The 19410-nt window shown below is 41.1% G+C and overlaps 4 protein-coding genes and 2 pseudogenes across 4 annotated transcripts; all 6 read right to left on the bottom strand.

Moving 5' to 3' along the window:
* Positions 1-260: 260 nt before the first annotated feature.
* LOC144542406 (protocadherin alpha-3 pseudogene) lies at positions 261-2564 on the bottom strand (annotated as a pseudogene).
* An 812-nt stretch (positions 2565-3376) lies between these two features.
* On the bottom strand, positions 3377-5876 carry LOC139923617 (protocadherin alpha-3-like). Its single transcript, XM_071914419.2, has 2 exons — positions 3507-5876; positions 3377-3397 (listed from the first exon to the last, which is right to left on the bottom strand). Exons 1-2 carry the CDS (start codon positions 5874-5876, stop codon positions 3377-3379), a joined length of 2391 nt encoding a protein of 796 aa, XP_071770520.2.
* Positions 5877-6140: 264 nt separating this feature from the next.
* On the bottom strand, positions 6141-8967 carry LOC139923615 (protocadherin alpha-3-like). The gene is made up of 2 exons (XM_078289005.1): positions 6607-8967; positions 6141-6158 (listed from the first exon to the last, which is right to left on the bottom strand). The coding sequence occupies exons 1-2, from the start codon at positions 8965-8967 to the stop codon at positions 6141-6143; spliced, it is 2379 nt and encodes a 792-aa protein (XP_078145131.1).
* A 752-nt stretch (positions 8968-9719) lies between these two features.
* LOC144542407 (protocadherin alpha-3 pseudogene) lies at positions 9720-12688 on the bottom strand (annotated as a pseudogene).
* A 933-nt stretch (positions 12689-13621) lies between these two features.
* On the bottom strand, positions 13622-15997 carry LOC139923614 (protocadherin alpha-3-like). The gene has a single exon (XM_078289006.1). It carries the CDS (start codon positions 15995-15997, stop codon positions 13622-13624), a length of 2376 nt encoding a protein of 791 aa, XP_078145132.1.
* Positions 15998-16403: 406 nt separating this feature from the next.
* LOC139923613 (protocadherin alpha-8-like) lies at positions 16404-18998 on the bottom strand. The gene is made up of 2 exons (XM_071914416.2): positions 16638-18998; positions 16404-16412 (listed from the first exon to the last, which is right to left on the bottom strand). Exons 1-2 carry the CDS (start codon positions 18996-18998, stop codon positions 16404-16406), a joined length of 2370 nt encoding a protein of 789 aa, XP_071770517.2.
* Between the last annotated feature and the right edge of the window lie 412 nt (positions 18999-19410).

Below are 19410 nucleotides of genomic sequence, written 5' to 3' on the forward strand. Positions count from 1 at the left end.
TACCTTGCGAAAAAAACAGAAAAAAACGACATATTTCCTAACGGAGAGGAGGATCAAAAAAAGTAATTGCAGATTTTGTCAGGAAGTTACAATAAGTGCACTGACAGTGGTTAATGCGAAGTAAGTCTTCACGTGTACTTTCCGTGTTCTTCCAAGAAGGAAGTGGTACCATGATATGTATTACTCATATACAAACGGTCTCCCCAATAAATAGTTCTGCCAACAAGTCAGCTTGTAATGACGAGACATTATGCAATTCTTCAAGACATTACACTTACCTCTCCAGATGTCCGTCTCCTGTCGGGGACCACGAGAGTATTCCCATTGCTGCCCGGGACTATAGTAGAACCTATACTCATTCTGGGTCCAACTAACATGTATCGTCTGTCTCCAGATCTGTACTGGATGCTGTGGCACAGTGTCCCATCATAATTTGCATCTTGTAAGTACTTGGAGGAATAGTCGGTAGGTTTGGAGCACTGCATTACAATCAACACGATGATACTGACTAGAAGAAGTGCTGAGACTGAGCCCAAAATTATCATCAGATAAAATGTAACATTATTCTCCTCTTCATCTTTTGCTGCACTTTTAACATCGGAAGCTGCAAAAGCCTCTTTGGGCTCCACAGCCTTGACAATCACAGTAGCTGTTGCTGAGAGTAAAACGTTCCCATTGTCTTTTACCAGTATGACCAGTTTATGTTCAGCCTCGTCTGTCTCTGTGAATGACCGAAGTGTTCTTATCTGTCCTGTGTAGCGGTCCAAAGCAAAGAGACTGTGGTCAGTCACTTCCTGCAGTGAAAATAATAACCAGCCGTTATATCCTATATCAGCGTCATAGGCTCTCACTTTAGTCACCAAATGTCCTGCGTTCACATTGCGGGGAATCTCCTCCACACCTTCAGCAGAACCGTTAGCGCTGACTGGATACAAGATGACTGGAGCGTTGTCGTTCTGATCCAGAATGAACACGTTCACTGAGACGTTGCTGCTTAGTGATGGAGTTCCAGAGTCTGTGGCAACAACTTGGAAGTGGAATTTTTTCAATGTTTCAAAGTCAAAGCTTTTTAGTGCCAATATATCTCCATTTTCAGCATTGATGTTAAGAAATGAAGTCAGTTTATCTTCACTTCTATCTCTAAAAATATGATATGAAATAAGAGCATTTTCATCTTCGTCACGATCAAAGGCTTTCACTGAGAATACAGAGTCTCCTGGAGCGTTATTTTCATAAATGTAGAAGGTATATGGTTTCAGTAAAAACTCTGGAATGTTATCATTGACATCTGATACAACAATGCTTATTGTCTTTTCAGATGACAGGGATGGTTCACCTGCGTCTTTAGCAACTATTGTTACATCATAATGGGATTGTTGTTCTCGATCTAAAAGCAATTTGGTGATTAGAGAGTACATGTTATTTTGTAAAGATGGACTGAGCGTAAAAGGAACGTTTTGATTTATAAAACACATAACTTTTCCGTTGAGACCAGAATCTGAGTCTTTCACACTAATCAACGCCACTGTGGTTCCTGGTTTGGAATCTTCCGGTAGAGCACGAGAAAAAGATGTCACCTCGATTTCGGGTGCATTGTCGTTTACATCAACGATCCTAATAATAACACTTTTCTCAGATGTTAATTCCTTGTCGGATGCTTTTACGTCAATCTCATATCTGCTCATCTCTTCAAAATCTATTACTCCTGCAACGGTTATTACTCCAGTCAATGGGTTCAAATCAAAACGTGAACGTGCATTTGCCTCCACGTCATTACCAAATGAATATATAACTTCAGCATTTGAACCCTCGTCCAAATCTGTTGCATTTACTTGTGTAACAGTTGTGCCAATAGCGGAATTTTCATTTAGTTGCACAGAGTAAGAATCCTTGGTGAACACTGGAGGGTTATCATTGACATCGGAGACATCTACAGTTATTTTCATTTCACCAGACCTTGGAGGTTTACCTCCATCAAGGGCTGTGAGCAATAACGTATGGCTCCTCATAGATTCTCTATCAAGTGGCTTTTGGAGGATCAGTATAGGAGTTTTACGGTCCTCACCACGATCTTTCACCTCCAAACGAAAATGTTCATTCTGGCTCAATCTATATTGCTGAACGGAGAACGGACCACCATCAGCATCACGAGCAGCTTGAAGCTGAAATCTTGCTCCTGGTAATGCAGATTCAAAAATCTCTAATTGTTTCTCTTTCTCAGGAAAGCTGGGGGAATGGTCGTTTACATCCAACACCTCCACCGAGACATAATGGATCTCCAGCGGATTCTCTAGCACGGTTTTCAAGTCGATCAAGCACACGCTGCTCCGTTCACAATCCTCCTCTCTGTCTATTTTTTTGTTCACATACAAGATGCCATCATCCTGATTTACCCGGAAGAAAGGCTCAGTAGATCCGGCCACAATACGATATCCTCTTTCTTTCAATGTGCTCTTGTCCAGTCCTAAATCCTTGGCTATATTACCAACAACTGTTCCTTCTTTCACTTCTTCAGAAATGGAATATCGTATTTGCGCCGTAGCCACGCGCCATAACAGAACCATAGCAATCGCGACGGCAATCCTACCCGGTCGCTTCATCCATGTCCCGAGCTCTCTTTGTTCCATGATATGACGATGAGATTATCCAAAGCAGGCTACTAGACATATAAATGTGTTGCCTAATGAAAATAAAAGCCCATTTTCCAAGACGAATGTATTTTCCTCTCTATCCGAGTGCTATATCATCCCACTGCACGTTAACCATGGTCTTGTATCATTCTTTCATGCCGGATTCACAATCCAGTAAAGGGGTGGACTGTCATGAATGACGAACAGTGACGAACAAGATTCACTATTATATGTTTATACTGACACCATGAGTCCGTTCAATGAAATATTGTTTGGCTATCAAGACAACTTAAATAATGTAACAAAAGCCGAACATTTGTAACATTTAACTTTTTTTTTTTTTTACAGGCCCGGTTGTAGACTGATTTGACTGGGGTGGGCAACTTTTTATTCATATCACAGTGTGCTGTACTAGAGTCTAGGCAGTTTAGTTATTGCCAGAAATATAAGACTTGAGTACTGCCTTTAAAAATACAAGAAAACTACAAGAAATACGTCCACAGATAAGAACAGGTTTCGGTCCAATACAGAGCCACATATCTGGCTCTAGAAGTTTCATATAGTTCAAATGGCAGATAGCAACTATACAAACATATAATACATACAGAAACCACTATGAATATTTTTGAAATCAGTATGCCAAAGTCAGGTGAAGCATTGTTCTATGAATACAATGTCATGAATACGCTGACAATAAACAGTAATAAAGAAGAAGCAGTTGAGCCTAATGGGACCAAACGTTTTCATTATGCGATTCCTATATTAGGCTACATAACGGTCAAGCACAAATGTAATGCATTGTTATTAAAATTGTTGAAATACACTCTGAGCACCACTCGAAAATAATGACAATATTACATATATGTATCTGTGTACCATTCTTACCTCACCAGACGTACGTCTTCTGTCGGGGACCACGAGGGTATTCCCATTGCTGCCCGGGACTATAGTAGAACCTATACTCATTCTGGGTCCAACTAACATGTACCGTCTGTCTCCAGATCTGTACTGGATGCTGTGGCACAGTGTCCCGTCGTAATTTGCGTCTTGTAAATATTTGGAGGAATAGTCTGTGGGTTTGGAGCACTGCATCAGAATCAACACGATGATACTGATTAGGAAAAGCGCTGAAACCGAGCTTAAAGTTATGATCAGATAAAATGTCACATTGTTATCCTCGTCATCCTTTGCTGCACTTTTAACATCAGAAGCTGCAAAAGCCTCTTTGGGCTCCACAGCCTTGATAATCACAGTTGCTGTTGCTGAGAGTGAAACGTTCCCATTGTCTTTTACCAGTATGACCAGTTTATGCTCAGCCTCGTCTGTCTCTGTGAATGACCGAAGTGTTCTTATCTGTCCTGTATAGCGGTCCAAAGCAAAGAGACTGTGGTCAGTCACTTCCTGCAGCGAAAATAATAACCAGCCGTTATATCCTATATCAGCGTCATAGGCTCTCACTTTAGTCACCAAATGGCCTGCGTTCACATTGCGGGGAATCTCCTCCACACCTTCAGCAGAACCGTTAGCGCTGACTGGATACAAGATGACTGGAGCGTTGTCGTTCTGATCCAGAATGAACACGTTCACTGTGACGTTGCTGCTTAGTGATGGAGTTCCAGAGTCTGTGGCAACAACTTGGAAGTGGAATGTTTTCATTGTTTCAAAGTCAAAACTTTTTAGAGCCAGTATGTCCCCATTTTCAGCATTGATGTTTAGGTATGAGGCTATTTTTCCATGTTCACTTCCATCTCTCAGAATGTGATATGAAAGAAGGGCATTATTGCCCTCATCACCATCAAATGCTTTGACTGAAAATACTGAAGCTCCTGCAGCGTTATTTTCACTGACATAGAAAATATACGGGACCAGTGAAAACGCTGGACTGTTATCGTTCACATCTGATACAACCACGCTTATTGTTTTCTCAGATGTCAAGGCTGGTTCCCCTGTGTCTTTAGCTACTATTGTTACATCATATTGAGAATGCTTTTCTCTATCAAGTGGGTCCTTGGTAACTATAGAGTACATACTTTCTTGTAAAGATTGTATTATTTTGAAAGGTACATCTTCCACTATAGAACAAATAACTTTCCCATTCAAACCAGAATCTAGGTCAGTAACGCTGATTAGTGCCACTGTAGTTCCGATTCTGGAATCCTCAGGAAGTGCAGTGGAAAATGATGTCACCTCGATCTGAGGTACATTATCATTGAGATCAACGATTTGCACAACAACGCTTTTGTCGGTTGTCAGCGGAGCAGCTCCTTTATCAGATGCTTGAATATCAATCTCATAACTATCATCCGTCTCAAAATCAATTAATTCTTTGACAATTATATCTCCTGTCCTGGCATTAACTTCAAATAATTTACGTAATCTATTATTAACATTAGTACCAAAAGAATAAATGACCTCACCGTTGGAACCTTCATCCAAATCTGTGGCATTTACTTGTATAACAGTTGTACCAATTGGGGAGTTCTCATTTAACATAACAGAATAAGTATCTTTAGTGAAAACTGGTGAATTATCATTAACATCCAATACCTCGACTATTATGTGTATCGTGCCTGACCGCGGGGGTTTCCCTCCATCAAATGCAGTCAGCAGTAGCCTGTGGCTACTCGTGGATTCTCTGTCTAGTGGCCTCTGTAGATTAAGAATAGGTATTTTACCATCCTTTCCTCTGTCTTTAACCTCCAAACGGAAATGGTCATTTTGACTAAGTTTATACTGTTGAACAGAATATGTTTCACCGTCAAGGTCTTGCGCAGCTAGCAGCTGAAATCTAGCACCAGGTAACGCAGATTCCGATATTTCAAAACGTTTTACTTTCTCTGGAAAAGTAGGTGAATGGTCATTTATATCCAGCACCTCCACCGAGACATAATGGATCTCCAGGGGATTCTCTAGCACGGTTTTCAGATTGATCAGACAAACACTGCTCCGTTCACAAATCTCCTCTCTGTCCACCTTATGATTCACGTACAAGTTGCCATCGTTCTGATTTACCTCGAACAGGGGCTCATTAGACCCAGACACAATACGAAGTGCTCTCTCCTCCAGGATACTCACATCCAACCCCAAGTCCTTAACTATATTCCCTACAACGCTTCCTTGTTTCACTTCTTCAGATATGGAGTATCTAATCTGTGCCGAAGCGCCACTCCACATGAAAGCCGAAGCAACCATAATAGCAATCCATCGCCATAGCCCCGTCCACGCCTCTCGTCCTCTTTGTTCCATGATTTGAAGAATAAATCAATACTCCAAAATATCCGAACTAAAACGACGCCGTTACATTACAGAATCCATCATATTCCTCAATCCGTGTTCAACAGAATGTTAGAACAAAGCCGTTGATTGTTTGCCGTCACTTCACATGTGATAATACCGGAATGGAAACTACAGACAAGCAAATGGATGGGCGTTTATACATAAGACACACTTTTGCACTTGTGCACTGCCACCACGCGAGTCCTGCAAATATTGCAGCACTGTGTATGACCGTTACAACCAGTTCAGATACTGGCGAAATATGAGAGAAGAAAAAGGCGTAGCAATTTATTCAACACGCTATGTGCAGTAGGTGTCCTTTAATAATAATTAAAAAAAATCTACTCTTCAACTAAGCAAAGTGTAATGCTTATGGATATAGAATATCCGTATTTCAAAGAATTAATTAAGTTAGAGCAACAGCTGCACCCAAAATAAAAACAGAAACAAATTCAGCACCACGGACAATGATGAATGTGAATTCTGGTTTCGATGGAACACTGGGCACAAAAAACAAACAAGAAAAAAAAACCTCATAGAATAGGCCTACATAACAAACCAGTCCAAATTTGAATCCTCCTGATTGCAATTTTTGAAATAGTCGTTAAAATACACTCTGGGCACCTATTGAAAGAATATTGCTTAAAAATGTCAAAAAGATATATCAGATATAGTAGATATATATGTATGTCCTTCTTACCTCTCCAGATGCCCGTCTCCTGTCGGGGACCACGAGAGTATTCCCATTGCTGCCCGGGACTATAGTAGAACCTATACTCATTCTGGGTCCAACTAACATGTATCGTCTGTCTCCAGATCTGTACTGGATGCTGTGGCACAGTGTCCCGTCATAATTTGCGTCTTGTAAATACTTGGAGGAATAGTCAGCGGGTTTGGAGCACTGCATTACAATCAACACGATGATACTGATGAGAAAAAGTGCTGAAACTGAGCCCAAAGTTATCATCAGATAAAATGTAACATTGTTCTCCTCCTCGTCTTTTGCTGCACTTTTAACATCAGAAGCTGCAAAAGCCTCTTTGGGCTCCACAGCTTTGACAATCACAGTAGCTGTTGCTGAGAGTGAAACGTTCCCATTGTCTTTTACCAGTATGACCAGTTTATGTTCAGCCTCGTCTGTCTCTGTGAATGACCGAAGTGTTCTTATCTGTCCTGTGTAGCGGTCCAAACCAAAGAGACTGTGGTCAGTCACTTCCTGCAGTGAAAATAATAACCAGCCGTTATATCCTATATCAGCGTCATAGGCTCTCACTTTAGTCACCAAATGTCCTGCGTTCACATTGCGGGGAATCTCCTCCACACCTTCAGCAGAACCGTTAGCGCTGACTGGATACAAGATGACTGGAGCGTTGTCGTTCTGATCCAGAATGAACACGTTCACTGTGACGTTACTGCTTAGTGATGGAGTTCCAGAGTCTGTGGCAACAACTTGGAAGTGGAATGTTTTCATTGTTTCAAAGTCCAAACTTTTTAGCGCCAAAATATCTCCATTTTCGGTGTTTATGTCAATAAAAGAGGCCTGTTTGCTATTCTCGCCTCCTTCTTTAAGAATGTGATATGATATTAATGCATTTTCATTTTCATCACGATCAAAAGCGCTCACTGAAAATACCGATGATCCTGCGGCGTTATTTTCAGTGAGATAGAAAGTATAGGGTCTCAGAGAAAACTCCGGGCTGTTATCATTCACATCTGAAACAACAACGCTTATTGTATTTTCAGACGACAAGGGTGGTTCGCCTGCGTCTCGGCAAGATATTGTTACATCATATTGGGGCTGAAACTCTCTGTCCAGTGAAGCCTTGGTAACCACAGAGTACATGCGATCTTGCATCGAGGGCGTCAGTGTAAAAGGGAAATTGTCATTTAAAAAGCAAATAACCTTTCCATTGAGGCCGGAGTCCAAATCATTGACACTTATTAGAGCCACCGTGGTCCCAATTCTGGAATCCTCGGGAATTGTGTTAGAAAATGAAGTGACCTCTATCTCGGGGGAATTATCATTAACGTCTATAATTTTTATAAATACGCTTTTATCTGTTGTAAGAGGAGCAGGTCCTTTATCGGATGCCCGTATATCTATTTCATAACTTTGGTTTTCTTCAAAATCAATAGGACCTTTAACAGTTATCTCTCCTGATATCTGGTTTAAAACAAATCGTTCCAGTATATTTCTATCAACCTCTTTCCCAAATAAATATATTACCTCGCCGTTTAAACCCTCGTCTAAATCAGTTGCATTAACCCGTGTGACTGTCACACCAATCGGTGTGTTTTCACTCAACATTACCGAGTAAACCTCCTTTGTAAACATAGGAGAGTTATCATTTACATCAAGTACCTCCACGTTGATTTCTATCGTACCCGACTTTGCTGGCTTCCCTCCATCAATTGCTGTCAGCAACAGCTTGTGTTTCGTAGCTGTCTCCCTGTCTAATTGTTTTTGTAAAACAAGAAATGGAATTTTACGGTCCTCTCCTCTATCTTTAACCTCAATGTGGAAATGTTCATTGTGGCTCAGTTTGTACTGCTGAATAGAGAACTGGCCACTGTCTGCGTCACGTGCAGCTTGGAGCTGAAATCGAGCCCCTCGTACGGCTGATTCTGATATCTCTAAATTTGTTTCTTTCTCTGAAAAGGTAGGCGAGTTGTCGTTTACATCTACCACCTCAACATCCACATAATGGATCTCCAAAGGGTTTTCCAGCACAGTTTTCAAGTTGATCAGACACGCGCTGCTTCTTTCACATACCTGCTCTCGATCTACTTTTCGATTCACGTAGAGAATGCCGTCGTTTTGATTTACCTGGAAGAGGGGTTCAGAAGGGCCAGACACAATACGAAATACCCTATCCTTCAAAGTGTTTTTATTAAGTCCCAGATCTTTTGCTAAATGCCCGACGATGGTCCCCTCCTTAACTTCCTCAGAGATTGAATATTTGATCTGTGCATGAGCCCCATTCCATAAAAGAACGAATAAAGGGACTAATGCAACCCACCCGCGTCTCTCGCTCCATGTCAGGAATCCTCTTTGTTTCATGGTTTGTCAATTAAAAACGTAACAATCCACGCTCCCAGAACAAAAGTTGTGTTGTCAACGCCGCATGATCCAAAACAATATAAAAAGTGTTAATCCTCCAACAAAATCTTACTGATGCAGGCGAAGCAACTGATGTGATGCCTCAACCTTCGATTAATTCGGGCAATGGCTGAATGAGAAATCGACAAAGAGGGTGGACCCAAGCAAATAACGTGAGATTATATCATGAGCGTTATTCTGTTTGCACACTGACGCCATGCGATGTCTCCTGAGATTGCAAAATGTATTGTTCTAAGTCATTACAAAGCCGAGGGAGGTAACAATGTCGAATTAAACAACACATTAAATTAGACATGTCTTCATGCAAATTATGGTAATATGAATGAAGATGTTCAAGATGGTAAATATCATGAAAAAGGTGTATGGCTTTCATTCCGTGTTAAAAAGCACAGATATTTATTTTTCTGGTGACTTCTACAAGCAAGTATTACCGGAGCGCCTAATTTCAGCACCTTGGAGAGAGGCAACTGCATTCCAAACACTGGCGATAGATACATAACACGTTGCTTAATGAGAAAACGTTCAAAAAACACTAAACAAACTTTTCTAACCCAGTTGACTGCACCAGCGGTGATTTTAAAACGTGTAGGTGATATGCTCTCTATGTCCCAAATAACATTTGTGGTAATGTGTCAATGTAAATGAAACAGATGTTGCTCTACTGATCATGCAGCACCTACTATGATATGCCATTAAAACCATCTTACCTCTCCAGATGCCCGTCTCCTGTCGGGGACCACAAGAGTATTTCCATTGCTGCCCGGGACTATAGTAGAACCTATACTCATTCTGGGTCCAACTAACATGTATCGTCTGTCTCCAGATCTGTACTGGATGCTGTGGCACAGTGTCCCATCATAATTTGCGTCTTGTAAATACTTGGAGGAATAGTCTGTAGGTTTGGAGCACTGCATTACAATCAACACGATGATACTGATAAGAAAAAGTGCTGAAACCGAGCCCAAAGTTATCATCAAATAAAACGTCACGTTATTCTCCTCATCATCTTTTGGTGCACTTTTAACATCAGAAGCTGCAAAAGCCTCTTTGGGCTCCACGGCCTTGACAATCACAGTAGCTGTTGCTGAGAGTGATACATTCCCATTGTCTTTTACCAGTATGACCAGTTTATGCTCAGCCTCGTCTGTCTCTGTGAATGACCGAAGTGTTCTTATCTGTCCTGTATAGCGGTCCAAAGCAAAGAGACTGTGGTCAGTCACTTCCTGCAGTGAAAATAATAACCAGCCGTTATATCCTATATCAGCGTCATAGGCTCTCACTTTAGTCACCAAATGTCCTGCGTTCACATTGCGGGGAATCTCCTCCACACCTTCAGCAGAACCGTTAGCGCTGACTGGATACAAGATGACTGGAGCGTTGTCGTTCTGATCCAGAATGAACACGTTTACTGTGACGTTGCTGCTTAATGATGGAGTTCCAGAGTCTGTGGCAACAACTTGGAAGTGGAATGTTTTCAATGTTTCAAAGTCCAAGCTTTTTAGTGCGGAAATTTGGCCAGTATCAGAATTGATATTAAGAAAGGGCGCCATATCATTCTGTGCCTTGTAACCTTTGACAAGATGATAGGTTATAATTGCATTTTCACCCAAATCTTTATCAGAAGCACTTACAGTGAGTATGGACTCTCCTGGAACATTGTTTTCAAATATATACAACGCAAGAGGATTTTGAGAGAATACTGGACTGTTATCATTCACATCTACAATCTCAATACTCAACGTTTTTATGGTAGATAAAGGAGGTTGGCCGCAGTCTGTAGCTGTGATTGTAATGTTAAAATGGGACAGACGTTCTCTATCTAAGCGACCCTTTGTGACGACCGAATATACATTGTCTTGAAAGGAAGGTTTGAGCTCAAATGGTGAGTTTTCAGAAATTCTGCAAATTACTTTACCGTTAATTCCAGAATCTTTATCTGTCAAACTAATTAGAGAAATTACGGTTCCTGGTTTTGCATCTTCTGCCACTGTATTAGAGAGTGATGTCACGTCAATTTCCGGTTTGTTATCGTTCACGTCTTCTATCTTTATAATAACTCTGCAATCAACACTTAATGGAGGCTGTCCTTTATCAGATGCTTGTACGTTCAACCTGTATACCTCGTTCTCTTCAAAGTCTATTTTCCCTTTAACTCTAATCACACCCGTAACACTATCCAACTGGAAAAGGTCGTGTACGCCTTTCTTCAAATTTCTACCAAGTGTATATTCAACGTCGCCATTAGATCCGTCGTCCGCATCTGTTGCACTGATTTTTACAACGATCTTACCTATATCAGAATTCTCTTGTAGAATCACGGAGTACACATCTTGACCGCAAACTGGCTGGTTATCATTTGTGTCTAGTACGGTAACAGTCACGTTGAGGGTCCCTGATTTAGGCGGATTTCCTCCATCTATTGCTGTCAACAGCAATACATGCTTGATATTCTGCTCCCGGTCCAAAGCTTTTTGTAATACCAAGAACGGAATTTTGTCCTCATCCCCACTATCTCGGAGCTCTAGATCAAAATGTTCGTTTTCATTTAATGTATAACGTCGAACAGAATTAATTCCTGAGTCCAGATCACGCGCAGTGTGCAATTCAAAGCGAGCACCGGGAAGTTTATTTTCGGCTACCTCTATATCCAAGCGTTTGTCTGAAAAACTGGGAGAATTGTCATTTATGTCTGTTATCTCTATCCCCACGTAATGAATTTCTAGAGGATTTTCAACAGCGATTTTTAGATTGATCAGGCAGGGGCCGCTACTATCACACAGCTCCTCTCGGTCGATATTCTTATGAACAAACAAGACCCCATTGTTCTGATTTACCTCAAAAAGTGCGTCTTTAGATCCAGACACGATACGAAAACGCCGTGCTGTCAGCGTGCTAACATCGAGTCCCAAGTCCTTTGCAACATTTCCAACAAAGGATTCCACTTTCACCTCCTCTGGAATAGAGTATCGTATCTGCGCGGAAACCTGCACGGCACACAGCAGGAGAGAGATAAGCAGAGCAACCCAGCAGTACTCCATTCTATCTGTCCTTCGTCTATCTTCAGTAACACATCAAGAGACAAACCAATCGATTGTAATAGCAAGCCCATGGGTGTGTAACCATCTGATATTCCATATTTTTATGCTTTAAAAATCGAAGTAAATCCCATCTGTTTCGAGTGCGATCTCTTCCTTCAGCTGAGATGAACAAAATCTCTCTGAGAGGGGCAGGGCTTAACCTGAACACATACAACGTGTTCCTGGTGGAACATCGACACCATGTGGCCCAACGTAAAGTCTATCTCGATTTAATACTACAGAAAATTTACTATGTGAAGAAGAATTGATAATTGTGAGGACCCCAGGAAGACTAGCTGTCATTAATTTGCCAGCTAATGGGGATCCTAATAAAACAATAAAACACAACCATGCTCTGTAAACACAAGTGCACAACTGCATTCCAGCACGACGGAGAGCAACAATCCAACATTATGTTCAACAGTAACTAGACGCATTAAAGTCATCAAGGCAAATGTATCCCACTTAAAGGGCAATACCGGTGTCACTTTAGAGTTACAGACCATTTACACGGGGTGTCCTGGTGGCTCAGTGTTCAAAGGTGCATAATGTAAATGAGTCCTGCGTTGGAATCCGAGTACCATTATCGCATTTCATCCTCCAATCTTTCATCTCTCTCTACTGTATAATAAACACAAAAATGCCCAGAAAATAATGTTAATAGGGCCATTTACTACTGTCTACGTCTGGTTTACATTTCCCCCAATCATTTTGCAATGTATATCATATGTTTATGCTAAAAAGGACGTCATTTTTAACAGATTTGTGTTACTCTTTAAAACAATATATGTTCATGTCAATACATTTTAGCACAAAATATGCTGTTAACATACATAGTGTTGAAAAGTAACCTAAAGTAACTAACCCAAAGAAGACACTCATATGCGTTCAAAATGACGCGTCGTTTTAAGAGTGTAATTATATTTTCAACATTTACGCTTTCGTCGTTTTTAAACTACAAAAAGGTTACGCTGTCAAACGTATCTTCAGATTAACTACCAACTAACAAAAAAGTTTGTAAGGCGACATGGTTTTGATCATTTACTTGCGGAGACTTCCAATTCTTCCTGTGGATGTCAGTTGACTGACAGTAAGCAGAGAAAACCCTAATACCCCTATACTCAAACACTCAACTCGGGCACAATTAAAGATAAAACAGACACTGAAATAAAAAAAAAATAGTCTGATGGATATCATCTCTCTCGGAAAAAAAAATAAAATTTGTGGAAGCTGCTTTTCATACTGCACATGAATGAATGGCAGCAAATTGTTTCTTCTGAAACTAGGAAGAAGAGTCCTGATAACTCCAACTTGGTTGACTGTGTGCAGGCACCAAAGGGGGTGAGGGGCAATCTAGACGATCGGCACACTAAACAAACGGTATTATCCTTTACTGACGAACTCTGTCAATAGAATATCTGTCAACATTATACAGTTTACTGTCCAAAATTGATGTAAAAAGTGTGGGTTTTGGAGAGTGGTGCTGCAAACAAATATATGTTCAGAGTGATTATTTTTTAAATAAGTCTTACCTCTCCAGATGCCCTCCTCCTGTCGGGGACCACTAGAGTATTCCCATTGCTGCCCGGGACTATAGTAGAACCTATACTCATTCTGGGTCCAACTAACATGTATCGCCTGTCTCCAGATCTGTACTGGATGCTGTGGCACAGTGTCCCGTCGTAATTCGTGTCTTGTAAATATTTAGAGGAATAGTCTGTGGGTTTGGAGCATTGCATTGCAATTAACACAATGATACTGATGAGAAAAAGTGTTGAAACCGAGCCCAAAGTTATCATCAGATAAAACGTCACATTATTCTCCTCCTCGTCTTTTGCTGCACTTTTAACATCAGAAGCTGCAAATGCCTCTTTGGGCTCCACGGCCTTGATAATCACAGTAGCTGTTGCTGAGAGTGATACATTCCCATTGTCTTTTACCAGTATGACCAGTTTATGCTCAGCCTCGTCTGTCTCTGTGAATGACCGAAGTGTTCTTATCTGTCCTGTATAGCGGTCCAAAGCAAAGAGACTGTGGTCAGTCACTTCCTGCAGTGAAAATAATAACCAGCCGTTATATCCTATATCAGCGTCATAGGCTCTCACTTTAGTCACCAAATGTCCTGCGTTCACATTGCGGGGAATCTCCTCCACACCTTCAGCAGAACCGTTAGCGCTGAGTGGATACAAGATGACTGGAGCGTTGTCGTTCTGATCCAGAATGAACACGTTCACTGTGACGTTGCTGCTTAGTGATGGAGTTCCAGAGTCTGTGGCAACAACGTGGAATTGGAAGGCTTTCATTGTTTCAAAGTCAAAACTTTTTAGAGCCAAAATATCTCCATTTTCGGGGTTGATGTTAAGAAATGATATCACTTTGTTTTCATAACCTCCATCTCTGAGAATATGATATGAAATGAGAGCATTATCTCCCTCATCACGATCAGACGCCCTTAAAGAAAATACCAAGGCTCCAGGAGGGTTATTCTCAGTGATATAGAAAGTATAGGGGCTCACTGAAAATTCTGGACTGTTGTCATTCACATCTGACACAACAACACTTATAGTCTTTTCGGATGTTAAAGCTGGTTCACCTGCGTCTTTGGCGATTATAGTAATATCATATTGTGATTGCTGTTCCCTGTCGAGCTGTGACTTTGTGACCACAGCAAACATGTTGTCTTGTATTGATGGAGTTAATGTGAAGGGGCTATTTTCAGCTACATAACTGATAATTTTCCCGTTAATTCCAGAGTCTAAATCAGTAATGCTGATAAGTGCTACTGTTGTTCCTTGTCTAGAGTCCTCTGAAATTGCACTTGACAATGATGCCACTTCTATCTCAGGTGGATTGTCATTTATATCTCCAATTTTAATAATGACACTTTTATCTGTTCTGAAGGGAATGATTCCTTTATCAGATGCCTGTATATCAATGTCATAGCTGTCTTGTTCCTCAAAATCCACCTGACCTTTCACAAGTATTTCCCCGGTAACAGAGTCGACATCAAACAAATATCGTATCTTACTTTTGACATCATTGCCAAATGAATAAACTACCTCCCCGTTGGAACCGTCGTCTAAATCGGTTGCGTTTACTTGGATGACTGTTGTGCCAACCGGGGCGTTCTCTTGTAGCACAGCGGAATATGTGTCTTTGGTAAAAACCGGCATATTGTCATTCACATCTAAAACATCAATATATATTTCAACTGTCCCTGTCTTTGGAGGGTTTCCGCCATCTATAGCTGTCAACCGCAATCTATGGCTAATTCTCGCCTCTCTGTCTAGCGGTCTCTGTAATTGTAAAATTGGAGTTTTACCATCTCTTCCTCGATCTTTAACCTCTAAACGAAAATGGTCATTCTGACTGAGTTTATACTGTTGGACAGAATTTGCGCCACCATCTGGGTCACGGGCATTTTGTAACTGATACCGTGCCCCTGGTAACGCAGACTCTGAGATCTCGAGCCTTTTCTCTTTTTCTGGAAAGGTGGGAGAGTGGTCGTTTATATCCATTACTTCTACGGCGACATAATTGACCTCTAGTGGGTTTTCTAGCACTGCTTTAAGGTTGATCAAACATACACCGCTCTCTCCACACACCTCCTCTCGGTCTATTTTACGGTTCACATAAAGGACCCCGTCATTCTCATTTACCTTGAAAAAAGGTTCAGTCGAGCCAGAAATTAGACGAAATCCCCTCTCCTTCATTATATTCAGGTCTATTCCCAAATCCTTAGCTATATTCCCAACAAAGGTCCCTTCTTTGAGCTCTTCAGATATAGTGTATCTTATTTGTGCCGAGGCTGCACTGAAAACCAAAAGCAAATTGGTCACAAAGACGACCAACTGCGTTCGCTTCCGCCATGCCTCTCGTCCTCTTTGTTCCATGTTTTGAGGTGAAAGTATAACTCCAAACATGTCTATTATTCCCCAGAAGCCTCTATTATTTATCCATCGCCGTTTGGAATATATTCGCTCGTCGCTGGAATGTGTTTTAGATTGTAGAACGCCGATCGCTGTGCGTTTACTCCAACGGTTATGGCTAAATAAATGTTATTTACGGAGACTGAGCGCTGAAGGGGCGTACTCGTTTATGCCGAAATTCGGCGTTATACTGATAAGGCACTGCCACCATGTGAATCTTTATAGTAATACATGAATACTTTTGATACTTCACATTTTAAATTAATATCTCATCAAGGATGACACCTGCAAACACCACCGTCTCTAAAACAAAAATTTACCAAGACATAGGCTAATACTAACGTAAACTAAAAGTAGGGTTGCCAGCGGTTTATTTTATCTGGAACATCTCCGTGTAGGCTCAGGAGAAACAATAATTCTCAATCTGAAGAATGGTTCATTCAACACCATGGGCAAGAACGATGAGTCATGATTCAAATTAAATAAAGTTAATTCAATCTGAAACTAATGGTGAATCCGCACGATATAAAGCATATAGATCACATGATAAAGTGTGCTCACAATTAGCACACATAGCAAAGATGAGTGTATTTACGGTTCTTACCTCTCCAGATGCCCGTCTCCTGTCGGGGATCACGAGAGTATTCCCATTGCTGCCCGGGACTATAGTAGAACCTATACTCATTCTGGGTCCAACTAACATGTATCGTCTGTCTCCAGATCGGTACTGGATGCTGTGGCACAGTGTCCCGTCGTAATTTGCGTCTTGTAAATACTTAGAGGAATAGTCTGTAGGTTTGGAGCACTGCATTACAATCAACACGATGATACTGATGAGAAAAAGGGCTGAAACTGAGCCCAAAGTTATGATCAAATATAATGTCACGTTATTCTCCTCATCATCTTGTGCTGCACTTTTAACATCAGAAGCTGCAAAAGCCTCTTTGGGCTCCACAGCCTTGACAATCACAGTAGCTGTTGCTGAGAGTGAAACGTTCCCATTGTCTTTTACCAGTATGACCAGTTTATGCTCAGCCTCGTCTGTCTCTGTGAATGACCGAAGTGTTCTTATCTGTCCTGTATAGCGGTCCAAAGCAAAGAGACTGTGGTCAGTCACTTCCTGCAGTGAAAATAATAACCAGCCGTTATATCCTATATCAGCGTCATAGGCTCTCACTTTAGTCACCAAATGTCCTGCGTTCACATTGCGGGGAATCTCCTCCACACCTTCAGCAGAACCGTTAGCGCTGACTGGATACAAGATGACTGGAGCGTTGTCGTTCTGATCCAGAATGAACACGTTCACTGTGACGTTGCTGCTTAGTGATGGAGTTCCAGAGTCTGAGGCAACAACTTGGAACTGGAATGTTTTCAAACTTTCAAAGTCAAAACTTTTCAGCGCCAAAATGTCTCCATTTTCAGGGTTGATATTTAGAGAGAAGGAAAGCTTGTTATCCTCACTTCCATCTCTCAAAATATGATATGAAATACAAGAATTATCACCCTCATCCCGGTCATAGGCCCTCACTGAAAATAGTGAGGCTCCTGGAGAGTTGTTCTCAGTAACATAGAATGTGTAAGGGCTCAGTGAAAACTCTGGACTGTTATCGTTCACATCTGATAGAACAATGCTGATAGCTTTTTCAGAAGACAACGATGGCACACCTGCGTCTTTGGCAACAATTGTAACATCATATACGGACTGTTTTTCTCTATCCAGAGGTATTTTTGTGACTAAAGAGTACATGTTGTCTTGTGTTGAAGGTGATAATGTGAAAGGAACATCCTCATTAAATGAGCAAATCACTTTCCCGTTAAGACCAGAGTCCTTATCATTAACGCTAATTAATGCGACAGTGGTTCCCGGTCTTGAATCTTCTGGTATTGCTCTCGAAAATGACGTAACCTCTATCTCCGGGGCATTATCATTCAAATCAACAATATTCACAAATACACATTTGTCTGTCTTGAATGGAGCCGGTCCTTTGTCAGAAGCCTGTATATCGATTTCATAACTTTCCTCTACTTCAAAATCTATCAGATCTTGAACAATAATTTCACCGGTATTTGGGTCTACACGAAAAAGTTGACGTATTCTACTGTTCACATTATTACCAAATGAATAGACGATTTCACCATTGGAACCTTCGTCTAAATCTGTGGCATTTACTTGTATAACTGTTGTGCCAATTGGAGAATTTTCATCCAAACGTACTGAGTAAGTATCTTTGGTGAAAACTGGCATATTATCATTAACATCTAAAACGTCAGCAATAATTTCAGCTGTTCCTGATCTACCTGGTTTCCCTCCATCGATGGCGGTAAGAAGCAACCTATGTGTTTTCTGAGTTTCCCTATCTAACGGCTTCAGTAGACTTAAAATGGGTATTTTACCATCTTTTCCCCGATCTTTAACTTCCAAACGGAAATGATCATTATGACTAAGTTTATACTCTTGAACTGAAAACTGGCCAACATCAGGGTCGTTTGCTGCTTGCAGTTGAATGCGTAAGCCTGGCAAAGCTGACTCTGAAATTTCTAAACGTGACTCGTTCTCTGAGAACCTGGGAGAGTGGTCATTTACATCCAGCACCTCTACAGCCACATAATGAATTTCAAGAGGGTTTTCCAGCACAGTTTTTAGGTTGATCAAACAGACTCTGCTCCGCTCACAAACCTCCTCTCTGTCAATTTTTCGGTTAACATACAACATACCATCGTTCTGGTTTACCTGAAAAAAGGACTCTGTTGAACCCACCACAATACGATATCCTCTCTCTTTCAATGTGCTCTTATCTAATCCCAGATCCTTAGCTATATTCCCAACAACAGTTCCTTCTTTAACTTCCTCAGTGATGGAATATCTGATTTGCGCCGAAGCTCGGCTCCAAAACAGAATCAAAGCAACCATAGAAGCGATCCACCGCCATCGCTCTCTCCATGCTCCGCGTCCTTTCCGCTCCATGATTTGAAAATAAAATGTTCCAAAGCTCCAGGAAAAACAACTCCTTTATCAAATGAAACGCATTCAAAATCTTCCAAAATGAAGGTGGATAGACTCCAATATAATGTCAAAATATTAAATATTGAATATTAGTCGTCTGCTTGCATGATCCTTCCGATGCCGAAATCATAACCGACCTGAGGGGTGGACCCACCTCTCTGACAAAAGACTCCACTAAAACACTTTTGTGCTTATACTGACACCAAGTGATGCTTTTCCAGTCTGCAATACTGCCTAAATCAGAAAGTTTAAGGAAACCTAACTGAAAATAACACTGATGTTTTAGCGAAAATGCTAAGGCTACTTAAAGGGAGTATTTTTGACGTTTTCTGTTAGACACGGCTTGCCTTGATAAATCTGTGCCAACACCACA

This window comes from Centroberyx gerrardi, chromosome 16 (assembly GCF_048128805.1).
Source record: "Centroberyx gerrardi isolate f3 chromosome 16, fCenGer3.hap1.cur.20231027, whole genome shotgun sequence".
Lineage (NCBI taxonomy): Eukaryota > Metazoa > Chordata > Actinopteri > Beryciformes > Berycidae > Centroberyx > Centroberyx gerrardi.